The sequence below is a fragment of the Heptranchias perlo genome, chromosome 24 (genome assembly GCF_035084215.1).
Source record: "Heptranchias perlo isolate sHepPer1 chromosome 24, sHepPer1.hap1, whole genome shotgun sequence".
Taxonomy (NCBI): Eukaryota; Metazoa; Chordata; class Chondrichthyes; order Hexanchiformes; family Hexanchidae; genus Heptranchias; species Heptranchias perlo.
This window is the reverse complement of record NC_090348.1, coordinates 40225631-40239245: the sequence shown is the minus strand read 5'-3', so window position 1 is coordinate 40239245 and position 13615 is coordinate 40225631. Positions and strand designations below refer to the sequence as shown.

Here is a 13615-nt window from a genome sequence, read left to right as displayed (position 1 = left end):
CCAGACATGACGCCATGTGAAAATTAGTATTTGGTGAAGCTGTAGAAAGATAAATGGCCTGTTTTTCCCGAGGCTAAGGCTGACATAGCAGATGAGAGACTTGCAAATAGCATCTGTTCTGGTCATTCTTGTTTTGATACATTGGGTTTTATCGCTGTGCTCTCAGTCATGTCCCACTTCACATACACAAAAGAAACCCTGACTAATCTCCCCCCTCCAGAGTCTAAGTGTACTGAGGGCAGTTGTAGCAGGTCAAGTTCCACCTAAGCAGAGATCAACTAGCTCAGCGATATATTTTAGGAATGCCCAGCTAATAGTTTAGCAAAGAGCTTCCCTGAGTGCAGAATGGATAACATACCATGGTGTGATACTGAGCCAAAAAGCCCAGGAAAAACCAAGATTCAACTTCTGATGTGTTGAGTTAACCAATCTCAGCCAAGGCAGTAGTAAAGGTGTAAGTGACCTTGGTTCCCTGGCTTGGGGGAAGACGGGAAACTAAAAATAAAAGCCAGTTGGTCCCAATTGCTATCCATAGACATTTCCTAAGAAGGTTGCATGTGTGGGCATGAGGTGATGTAGACAGTGAGGTCTAATATGGCACCTCCCACATTCCAACACTGCCTAGGCTCACAGATGAAGAAGAAGGGCCCTTGGATGAACTGAGTTGTCTGTTAATACATGTAACTCATGAAATAATTCAAGGCTGCTCCAGATACTTCTCTTGTGCCCAATGCAAAAGGTCCACTTCCACAGACAAGCCTATGATCCCTAAGAACTAATATGCGACAATATTCATGAAACAATCTTGGATAACAGACCATGGGGAAAACAATTGCCATTTTTACCAAAGGCATGCACTTGAAATAGTACAGATGATCACCATACGCTCTTGATCTCTTCCACGTATGGACAAATAACACTGAAATTGTATATCGCGGGCTAAAATGTTGAAACAAGTTTATTAAATAAAATTGAACCAAAGAATGAGCAAAAGGCATATCTCACTAGATAAGTGTTTTAGTTGATTTCCAGTTCCCATTTAATAATAACATCCAAAAGCTCCAATAGATCTCAGGAATAACCATTTAGACCAGACCCAGGTGATGGAAGGTTTAAATGAAATCCTATAAGAATATTTGATTTAAATGAGACTGGACAACTACTGAGCATTCTCCTAGACTAGACTGGTTAACTGTCTTGCAAGTAGAAATACAACTAAATAATAATTGCTGCTGGTTACAGTTATACCTCTTCCCACTTGGAAGTCATCACTAAGATAAAGAAGGATTGAAGGGTTATCTTTTACAATTAAATGACACTGTAAATCACAGGAATCAAGTTTCAAAGGAACAGAGACTGTCTGGCAGATGCAAGGCAAAAAATTCACATCCCTGCAGGGCACAGTTAAACTGTGACAGTCTTGCTCCTGGGACAAATAAGCAATTGATTGCCTAAGGATCAATCTTAATTGTTTTTTACCTGGACGATCTTGGCAACTGGTTAACTACATACATGTATTTGATAATGATCAACTATAGTGTCCTGACAGGCTCCGTTGTGTCATCGCACCTACCCCATGCATAGGGGCAATGACAGCAGAATTTCTCCCAACACGCAGTTGCAGAGGCCATTTTAAAGTGGCCACGATGCTGGCCAGTTATAAACTCCCATGATTCAATATTAAAACAGAAAACAGAAATGAAATAAGAAAATTGCAAAACTGTAACTCAGAAGCTAAGTGCACTTTTTAACAAAGATTGCGCACACACTTTACACACTATTCTTACACAAATGTCTGTAAATGCAATTCCCCAATAACTTTTAACATGTGATTATCACTTCTTTACCAGTGTACAGCAGAGCCATTTAATTCACCTTTATGCATTTGTAGAACTTCATGCTTTTCAGCCAAAGGTAGAATCTCCTGTTTATTCACACTTGTGACAACTATGGGGAAATCAATACAAAGACAAGCTGCAAACTCATTCCTGAAGATTTGTTTTTCTTAATAAAAAAAAATCAACTGGTCTGTATATCATAAAGTGTTTAAACATTGTATGAACACATGCCAGTCAAGCTGAATGTAGTAAGCGACGATGAACATCAGTGAAATGGCAATAAAGAATAGTGACTTTGGAAAAAAGGCTGGGTCGGTATTATTCAGTTTCCCCAGATTACCAGAAAATAAACAATGAACTGCACATAATATAAACCATAAAAAAATTATGTTCATCACAGGTTCCACCTCAAGTCAGGCCTCCTGAACCAATATACTGTCAAGCATCAATGTGGTCCAGGTGCATCTTCAGTGGTGATGTGAATAGCTGCAGTTGTATTGCTCACTTCACTGTTTGGCCAGAAGGCAAAGAGGCGCAGAGCTCTGTATTTGCATACTAAACTTTATAAAATTTCCAGAAATTGAAAAAAAAACTAACATTTTTGATTTCCAAGAACAGATTTTCCCAGACCGTCCTGCAACAATGAGATCAGCAACGTACACTGTAAATTTCGCCGCTGATCGACGTTTATGACTTCCTCCATATTTTGTTTCATTTCTAATTCTGATATGTTGTAACAAACGTGGCGGTAAATCAGAAGCAGTGTGGCCAGTTTGACATCAGGCAACCTTCTGTGACAGTTCTTGAAACTACAAAAGCTCAGTTATTTAATTAAAAAGAGTCATCACATTACAACAATATAAACTAAAGGGCACAATTCTAAAAAGGGTAAAGAAACAGAGAGATCTGGGGGTATATGTAAACAAATTGTTGAAAGTGGCAGGGCAGGTTGAGAAAGCAGTTAAAAAAGCAGACGGGATCCTGGGCTTTATAAATAAAGGCATAGAGTACAAAAGTAAGGAAATCATGATGAACCTTTATAAAACACAGGTTTGGCCACAACTGGAGTATTGTGCCCAATTCTGGGCACCGCACTTTAGGAAAGATGTGAAGGCCTTGGAGAGGGTGCAGAAGAGATTTACTAGAATTAGGGACTTTAGTTACATGGATAGACTGGAGAAGCTGGGGTTGTTCTCCTTGGAACAGGGAAGGTTGAGGAGATTTGATAGAGGTATTCAAAATCATGAAGGGTCTAGACAGAGTAGATAGAGAGAAACTGTTCCCATTGATGGAAGGGTCAAGAACCAGAGGGCATAGATTTAAGGTGATTGGCAAAAGAACCAAAAGGTGATATGAGGAAAAACTTTTTTTTTTTTTAAAAACAGTGAGTGGTTAGGATCTGGAATGCACTGCCCAAGGGGGTGGTGGAGGCAGATTCAATCATAGCCTTCAAAAGGGAACTGGATAAGTACTTGAAAGGAAAAAATTTGCAGGGCTACGGGGATAGGGTGGGGGAGTCAGACTAGCTGGATTGCTCTTGCATAGAGCCGGTGCAGACTCGATGGGCCGAATGGCCTCCTTCCGTGCTGTAACTTTTCTATAATTCTAACAGAGCTGCCTTTAATATTGCTATTAACGTATCCGAGAGTGGATCAACCTTTCCCGATAATTTCACCAAAGATCGTTTCTGGGTCTTAGCAACCGTCTAATCTTATTCATGGTTTTTATGTAACACTGTGACCAAATTAGAGTCCCCACTTGGCCCTTCTGGCCTCCATATCACCATTTGTAAATTTGATGAAGCAATAAACTGGAAAATACCATTTAAAGGCAGTGATGAAACTGACAAAAGTTGCTGTCAGTTGAATTATATCTATTGATTGTGCTTCATAAATGTCACCTTGGAGTTGTCTGCCCTGTGAACATCTTCCAGATCCTGTATTCTCAAAGTGATATCTCGTCTAGTTAATGGTCATTTATCATCACAGCAGAGGAGGCTGAGGGGAGACTTGATTGAGGTGTACAAAATTATGAGGGGCTTCGATAGGGGAAACAGGTACTTCCTGTCTACACTAACGGAGAGTTCAAGAACTAGAGGAAATAGATTTAAGCTGATTGGCGGAAGGATTAGAGGGGACATGAGGAAAAACTTTTTTACCCAGAGGGTGGTGGGTGTATGGAATTCACTGCCCGAATTGGTGGTAGAGGCAAGGTGGGATTAGAATAGGCACCTGATTGTTCTTCGAGCTGGCGCGGACACGATGGGCTGAATGGCCCCTTCTGTGCTGTATCTGTTCTATGGTTCTATGGCTATTTATTAGGCTAATGGGAGTAATGTCTGCAGCTTTATCTGCTACAATTGTTCTGTTGCCGCAAAACAATGCATAAGTTTCTTTCCTCAAATAAAATATTGTAAATATATTACAATGTTGCTTTTACTGATCTTGTTTCCTTACAGATGCATGGTCCAGGTTACTGTCCAGTTCAATCGAATTCTGGATTGAATTCAGATTTCTGAGAACTTAGTTGAGATTTCAGAGATTTAATTCATTGTGGGCTTTATGTGCAACAAATAATAACCATGAAGTCAATAAAATGATAATTCTAACATTTCCTAGCTAACATTCCTCCCTCAACCAACACCCAAAACAGATGACCTGGTAATTTATTTCATTGCTGTTGGTGGGAGCTTGCTGCGCACAAATTGGCTGCCTCATTTCCTACATTACAGAGATTACACTTTTAAAGTACTTCATTGATTGTAAAGCACTTACGACGTCCTGAGGTCATGAAAGGCACTATATAAATCATAGAATCATAGAAGTTTACAACATGGAAACAGGCCCTTCGGCCACTACGCTAGTCCCAGTTGCCTGCACTTGGCCCATATCCCTCTATACCCATCTTACCCATGTAACTGTCCAAATGCTTTTTAAAAGACAAAATTGTACCCGCCTCTACTACTGCCTCTGGCAGCTCGTTCCAGACACTCACCAGCCTTTGAGTGAAAAAATTGCAAGACTTTCTTTAACTTGAGATGTTTCTTATTGATGTAAAACCTAATAATGAAGATAAACGAACAGCTTTCCGTTTTCTATGCCAATCTTGTAGAAATCACAACGCTTCCAGGTCACCAGTGCCATTGTTTTCCAGTGGCAGCAGTGGGAAAATAGGTGTTCGTTCAGGAAAATCATAATTGCATTGATTTTTAAAAATTGTGTTGGGGGGGGCGGGGGGGTGGGGGGGAAGAGAAGAGAGCTGAGAATTAACTTAAATACTGTTTAGACAAGGGTAATGATAGAGCAGCACAAATGGCCCAGGAAATTTTGGCACAGCGTAAATAGCTTAGGTCACTTACACCAAAATTTCCTGGAACAACTGCACTAGAATAGCCTACACCATAGATACACCATTACTATGACACAAATTTACAGGAAAATCTGGGCCAATATCAAAGTAGCACCACCTTTTGCCATAGCCAAAAGTGGACAAGCACCCTTGGCTTAAATGACAAAATTTACCAAGAAACCTTAATTTCAGTAACTAATGCTTCCATATAATTATGATGTGGAGATGCCGATGGACTGGGGTGGACAAATGTAAGGAATCTTATAACACCAGGTTATAGTCCAACAATTTTATTTTAAAATCACAAGCTTTCGGAGATTATCCCCTTCGTCTTCACCTGAAGGGGGGGGGGGGGGAGGGTGAAGGGTTGGGAGGGAGGAGGGTGAAGGGTTGTGAGGGAGGAGGGTGAAGGGTAAGGGGTTGTGAGGGAGAGGGTGAAGGGTAAGGGGTTGTGAGGGAGAGGGTGAAGGGTAAGGGGTTGTGAGGGAGAGGGTGAAGGGTAAGGGGTTGTGAGGGAGAGGGTGAAGGGTAAGGGGTTGTGAGGGAGAGGGTGAAGGGTAAGGGTTTGGGAAGGGAGAGGGTGAAGGGGGCGTGGAGTGCAACCTCAGCCTTTCCTGCGGCCTCTGTCTCCGGAAGTAGCCCCCCAGCACACACAACACTCACCGGCGGCTGTCGCTGTCCGCTGGCTCTAGCTCTGGCGTGGTCGAAGGCGCTGAGGATTTTCTCTTCAGCGGCGGCCTCCTGTTCTCTTTCACCGCCGATTCAGCCTCGCTCATCATATGGATGTATATTTTAAATGCAGCGAATGAATGTCTGAATGGGAGAGCGTCGCCAACAATCAGCGGCAAAAGCGCGCAGCAACCGCCCCTCCGGTTTGAAACTGGCGCAGGTCGAATGCGCCAATCAGCGCACGCGCCGTTGCTAGGACAACGCCGGGGCCTCGCCTCTTCTCGCTCCAATCTGAGGCCTGAGCTGAGCAGCTGGAGGGTCGGAACCGTGAACAACACAGAGGCCGAGGGGGAAAAAATAAACTCCTTCCGATTGAGAGGTGAAATAAAGGTGCTAAAATATCAGGGTTGGGTCAAATGTGGAAAGGACATGTATTGCTGCAGCTTCCAGAAATTATCTGGAGTGAAATTTATTAAACACATCTCATCCCTCGTGCACCTAATTTTCCTCTTTAAAATAAGGATATAACTTTATTCACATTTGGGTATTTACTCATTGATTTTGGTTTGTAAAAAGAATAATCATAACCTGTATAGGAGCACCTTTTTTAGTTGATCAATAAGGGTGACACTGGGTTGCTTCAGTGTCATCAATAGAGAAACAAATGTATAAGTGCCCCCTCGTGAATAGGCATAGCTAATATAATTTAAACATAAAGTGAACTTAAAAGGGAAACTTTTAAACCGAAACTACATGAAGGTGCTATATAAATGCAAGTTATTGTTGTAAATCATGTTATTATGTCTACCAGACACTATTCCCTGCGGTGCCCACCACTCGCAGAAGGCCCTGAGCGTACCAGTGGACACCACATGTTTCTTTTCCAGGGCCAACGGGCACTGACAAGATCGCAGAATAGAGGTGGGACGCGCTAATCCTGGACCTGTGAATAGCAGTCTTTGCCAGGCCACTGATAGTCTTTTGTGGTTTGGGTTAAAGGATATTAACGGAAAGTGTAGAAGGATCATTGTGACAAGCAGGTGACAGCCCTTTTTTACCATAGCAATAATACATTTTCTTGTTAACTGCCTTTTTCCATCCAATTTTGCCATTTGCCTTTCTGAAGGCATTAACTCCCTCACCGGGGTACAGTTCTATGGACAATGATTGCCAAGTGACCATTATTCATATGTAAACCTTGATAGTGAGTGCCGGCAAGCTATCTGACTATGGAGGATGTTGCATCGGAGACTGATGCTGTCTTCACTCAGCATCCACATGTACACACTTCCAGTATAGGTTACTTTATTATGAATAGAAGTCTTGTACAGGTGTCAGCACATGTCTGAGTCAGAAGGTCTTGGGTCCAAGCCCCACTCCAGGGACTTAAGCACATAATCTAGATTGACACACCAGTGCAGTAGTGAGGGAATGCTGCACTGTCAGCCTTTCAGATGAGACATTAAACTGAGGCCCCGTCTGTCCTCTCCGGTTGACATAAAAGATCCCACAGCACTATTTGAAGAAGAGCAGGGGAGTTCCCTTGGTGCCCTGGCCAACATTTATCCCTGTACCAACATCACTAAAACCGACTATCTGGTTATTTATTTCATTGCTGTTTGTGGGACCATGCTGTGTGCAAATTGGCTACTGTGTTTCCTGCATAACAATAGTGACTACACTTCAAAAAGTATTTAATTGTATAGCATTTTGGGGTGTCCTGAGGTTGTGAAAGGCACTATATAAATGCAAGTTCTTGCTTTGTTTCCTTCCCCAACCCGAGGGCACTTCTAACTCAGCACAGACCAGGGAGTCAACCTGGGACCTTCCCTGTATATTGCTCAGGGATGGAGATTTTACTTACCGTTTCTTTGTAGCAGAGTTTACTTGCAACTGGTGAAAATCCTTTAAGCAATAAATTCTTCAACAACCCAGAATTTGTCTTCCAATGGCACTCAAAAAAATTCTACTTGATTTTGTTCACATGTCATCTGCAATGAAAAACTGTGATAATCCTTCCACATGACAACATTTTACACTGTGCAATAAGCATATGGAGCAGGTTCACTGGGGAAAAAAGAACTTGAATTTATATTGCACTTTTCATGACCTCAGGATGTCCCAAAGTACTTCACATCCAATAAATTACTTTCACTGGGCCAGAAATCGCTCCCGAAATATCGGCGGAGCTCAACAGCGCTCTCAGTTTTTAGTGGTGAATTGAAGGAGCAAGTTCCTGTATTTGCACATGCGCAGTGAAACGTGGAAATCGTGAACTTGCTCCTAGTGGTTCGCCGACGATATAACAGCTTCAAATTAAAGGGACATCGCAGGCTGCAATCAGAGAAATCATTGAAAAAGCAGCAACTTGCTTATCCGCCCAGCTGGAAAGTAACTAATTAGGCCACTGAACATGTACGCTTAAAAATAGCATGTCTAAATTAAGTTTTAAATGCGCAGTTAGTCTTAATGACTGCCAAACAACTAAAAATTAACTTTTAAAAATGTGGAATCTCATATTACTCCTTATTTTACTAGTTTTTGGTCATTAAAAAAAAATTAAAATTATTTTTCTTCCCTTCTGTCTCTTTAATTTAATTCAATTATTTCTTTGGCTTTTTATCAAAAAAAAATTAAATTTTTTATTTACAATGACATCCAGAATACTAACTTTAAATGAATGAAGTCTGCTTGCTGGCTTGAGCAATGCAGCCGGAATCTGTGGGCGTGACTTCTCTTCCTGACAGATTTTATGGGTGCGTATTTTCCTCACAGATGCTTCCAGCTGCACGGCAACTCACACTGCGCAGAGGCTGGGTTGATAGCACACATTTTGTTAAAGTCCAAATTCAAGCAATTGGACGCCGCAGAGCCCGCAGTAAGTATTTTCGTTAATTAAATTCGCAGGAGCTACTGTGAGCATTACCTCGCCACCCTGCTTGATTTCTGGCCCAATATGTATTGATTGTTGTAATGTAGGGTACTCAGCAGTCAATTTTCACACAGGTCCCAGAAACAGCAAAGAGATAAATAACAAGGTAATCTGTTTTAGTGGTGTTGGCTGAGGGATAAATGTTGATCAGATCACCAGGAGAAATCCTCTGCTCTTCAAATAGTGTCATGGGAATTTTTACATCCACCTGAGGTTCATTGGACAGCATTCGTCCCTTCTGAATCAATATTGACTGCAGTTTGCTGGGTTATTATTGTACAGATAAGCCTCAAGTTTACTCCTGATAATCAATTGCATTATTTCACATGGAATGGAATGGAACTCAGACAAATGGATCTGTAGTTGCCTGTCTCTATTAAGTCCCCCTTTTTGAATACAGATATCACATTAGCATGTTTTCAATCTATTGATAGCTCCACTGTGTTCAATGACTCCCTCGTAATGGTCATCAGTGTCTCACAAATCTCCTTCCTAGACTCTTTCAGCACTTTAGGATAAATACCATCTACCATGGGCATTTATTTGTTTTGAACCCTCATTAATAGTCCTTCATTTTACTTAGGTTAACTCCATTTATGGAGGGCATGATGCCCATGTCATAGTCACAAGGGAAGACGTGGGCATCATCTGTACTTGGTTAACAGAGAGGGAATCAGTTTCCATTACTATGAATTTCTTAACTAGGCTCTACCAATTTTTGTTCCCTCCCCTGTCTTTATGTTCAACTTCTAATGGCTCCTTGCAGCATTTTCTTTAGCTGCTTATTGTGAAAGTGTCTGTAAACTATTATGTCTTTCTTTTCAGTACTTGCTGATGAATACTTACTGGTGAATTATATACATTTTTGAAGCAGTGTGAGCAATTTGGTTTCTACTTAGAATTTTTTGGTTTGACCTGCATGCTTCTAACCCACATAACTTCACAGAATATTTTACAATTCTTGTCTTTGGTCTTAAAGTTTTCCAGACTATTCAATCATTGATTGGAATTGACCAATTTCACTTAACTTTCTAAATTATCTACTTTTGTTGGATGCTCAGTTACAGCCCCAGAGAATTTAGTTTAAGGTTTGCTATTGTTATCCCTTGTGAAAACTGATGTGAGCCATAATTAAAACCACCCAGGCACCTGTCTCATCCTTTGCAAGCCTTACTTGTGTTTTTTAATGTTTTGCTTATGCAAATAACATTTCATCAAATAATTTAGTTATTTTACACACAAGATATTTTATTTGATTAGGAGAAATGCATTATTAACAGCACTACATTATTATTGAAATCTTCCCAAGCTCCAACTTGAGTTAGAATATCAATGTACAGTAACAGAGGATACACTCAAGTCTTTGAAATCTTAATTCACCAGATGGTAAAATGTTTCCTAATCTACATTTAAAAAATGACAAAATTATACAGGCAATATTAGTATGGAAATAATTGGCAAAAATGCAACAATATGGGTTATTATCATTGAAGGATTTTGAGCTTTTTGATATGGACTTTTTGGTGCCTGCTCTTAAGGAGGACTGAGTAAAGCCTACGGAAGGGGAACTGTCAGGGCGACGCTCGCACGGGAACCATGAGATGGATAAAAGAACGGACTCAAAATCCTAGATTAGCTGGGTGAATACTTGGTAAAAGAGAATAATCGGTTAAAAGTATGAACAGCAAATGAAGGATAACTCATGTGCAATCAATACAATTAAAACAAAATTACAGGTAGAATAATTTAGGATCGATAGTCTACTGAGGAATAGATTGTTTGTATTGAAACACCAATTGAGCAAAGGCCTTTAGGTAGTAATTGCCAGCATGGCCAAAATCAGAGAGCGTCATGGACTTGTTATTGCTCAAAGCTACCTTGAGAGAGAATGTCCTGACTGGGAACTCGCTGTACTGCTTGAGGACACTTACTCATTCTGCTGACAGCGAAAAATAAGGAAGAAAATAACAAAGGATATATGCTCTGCTGGACCATGAGAAATGAAAAAAAAAGCCTATTCTGCCTCGCAACAGACAAAAGGTAGAAACAATATAAAACATCCAGGCTTATGGTGATTTTCAGGAGAACCACGGGAGACCATAAGTAGCAGTCGAGGAAGACGCCCTTTATTCTGAGTTGTGCTCCCCAGATTAAGGTTGTATGACATCGTTATCTGGAAAAACCGTCATGTCTTAACGTCGATAAAATTAGAAAACCAGGTGAAAGTTTTGGTTGATTCTTGACCTTTCAGGCTGAATAAGAAAACCCTGCATCACCATATATAAATAACTGGGAAGATTTGCCAGAAGTAATAAAAAAGGTGTTTTTTTAAAGGAAAAATATAAATGCAAAAGAAGAATAAAAGAATCCAAATTTCAGTCAAAGAAGCCGGCATTCAATACATTCTAGATAAGAACAAAACCGATTGCAGAAATCTTCTCCAACCCTGACAACTGGAGCTTGAAAACATCACATAAACTATGCGCTCATACTTACTTGCCAAATGCCAATCATGCAGCTACAGTTGTTGAACTGTAACCAGTTGTTGATAAGTAACCAAAGTAACTCCTGTGCCACTTAGTTGCTTTATTTTACTAATGGTAAATCCAGTTATATATGATGACGATACCATCTTGATTACATTTTTGTCAGTTATTGTCTATACTATTATCTGTATAATTTTCTCTTTTTTAATGACCTCTCAAAATCCTGACGAGCAATTCACATACCGTCAGAACATAGCAGGAGTGCAAGAATCTTGTTCGCTGGACCCTCTGATTTGAGGTCTGAGACTGAAAAGTGACCAATATCTGTATTAATTGTTTCTATCATCTGGGTGGACTTGGTATCTATTAGCCTTTGTTGGGCAATACAACTAGCTCTGTCCTAATGACATATGTGTTTGCTCTGTCAAACCATTCTGCCTTGGTGGGGAGCCTCCTACAGGCAATGACATGAACAGGAATGGACTATTTCCTGAACAAAAAGCAAAAAACTGCAGATGCTGGAAATCTGTAACAAAAACAGAAAACGCAGGGAACAATCAATAGATCAGGTAGCATCTGTGGAGAGAGCAATCAAGTCAACATTTCGTCAGAACTGGAGGACACAAAGAATCAGCAAAGGGATATAGACAGTTTAAGTGAGTGGGCAAGAAGGTGGCAGATGGAGTATAATGTGGGGAAATGTTATTCACTTTGGCAGGAAGAATAGAAAAACAATATTTTTTAAATGGTAAGAAACTATTAAATGTTGGTGTTCAGAGGAATTTGGGTGTCCTTGTATATGAAACACAGAAAGTTATCATGCAGGGTACAGCAAGCAATTAGAAAGGCAAATGGTATGTTGGTCTTTATTGCAAGGGGTTTGGAGTACAAGAGTAAGGAAGTCTTGCTGCAACAAGGCTTTGGTGAGACAACACCTGGAATATTGTGTGCAATTTTGGTCTCTTTACCTAAGGAAGGATATACTTGCCTTAGAGGCGGTGCAATGAAGGTTCACCAGATTGATTCCTGGGATGAGAGGGTTGTCCTGTGAGGAGAGATTGAGTAGAATGGGCCTATATTGTCTGGAGTTTAGAAGAATGAGAGGTGATCTCATTGAAACATGTAAGATTCTGAGAGGGCTTAACAGGGTAGATGCTGAGAGGCTGTTTCCCCTGGCTGGAGAGTCTAGAACTAGGGGGCATAGTCTCAGGCTAAGGGGTCAACCATTTAGGACTGAGATGAGGAGAAATTTCTTCACTCAGAGGGATGTAAATCTTTGGAATTCTCTACCCCAGAGGGCTGTGGATGCTCAGTTATTGAGTAGATTCAAGGCTGAGATCAATAGATTTTTCGATTCTAAGGGAATCAAGGGATATGGGGATCGGGCTGGAAAGTGGAGTTGAGGTCAAAGATCAGCCATGATCTTATTGAATGGCGGCACATGCTCAAGGGGCCGTACGGCCTACTCCTGCTTCTATTTCTTATGTTCTTAGATTACAGAAGAATAGCATTTAAAAAGGAACAGAATAAGGGAAAGGGGAAAGAAGAAAGAAAGTGCTTAAGTGGAAAACAGAAAATGGCAGGTGACATAAGCAGGGGACAATAAAAGGAATAATGAGAACAATCGAAGAAAATGAATGAATTAACTCCTTTTAGGTTCTGCAGATGTGTATTCCAAATCTACCTCCATACACTGAAACATGGACATTCCTCCAAGAAACCAGTCACAGTAGACCAATTAAAAAATTGTCAAATACTGTAAAGCTTCATATTCATATACGGAGGGATAGACTTTTGTGACCTGGTGAAATTAGGTTGCAGAATGGTAAGAACGGGTGCAAATCTAGCCTGAAGTATAATGTGCTAATAGCATGCATGTTTCCTGGGTTGGCTTATTTGCATAATTATTTGCAGGTCCAAATAAAGCTTAGGCCTATAGGCATCTAGCTTAAGGTGGGAGCCAACAAATTGCGGTATAGGCGCAATCTGAAGGGATGCAGCTGTTAATTGCATGATTTAAATCAATTAGAGTTAATTGTATTCAGGTGATGGGTATCAATTGGGGACTCTCGTATCCTTTTTATAGGAGAGCTTAGCTAGGGTGTGGGGTGTGTGTAAAGGGGAATCTATGTGAATAAAGGCTTGGAAGCAACTAAAGACCAGGCTCTAGTATTCGATCCTTCACCACATGGCCATCCAATTTTAACAGCAGCCACTTAAAGGAGAGTAACTATATTGGGGGCAAAAATTCTTACAGCTTTTAGAAGCATTCAAAAATCATTTTGACCTGATGGCTGCTTTTGACAAGGCTGAAGGGGGTGAGGGGGAGAAAGAAGTAATAG

At 40.7% G+C, this 13615-nt stretch overlaps 1 protein-coding gene across 2 annotated transcripts in view; it reads right to left on the bottom strand.

Annotated features, from left to right (window-relative positions):
- The window catches only part of net1 (neuroepithelial cell transforming 1), a 117400-nt gene extending 111410 nt beyond the window's left edge, over positions 1-5990 (bottom strand). For both annotated transcript variants that reach the window (XM_068005136.1, XM_068005137.1), the window contains exon 1: positions 5850-5990. In XM_068005136.1, the coding sequence (XP_067861237.1) occupies positions 5850-5965 (116 nt within the window). In that variant the 5' untranslated portion in view covers positions 5966-5990. The remainder of the gene's footprint in view (positions 1-5849) is intronic.
- Positions 5991-13615: the final 7625 nt, after the last annotated feature.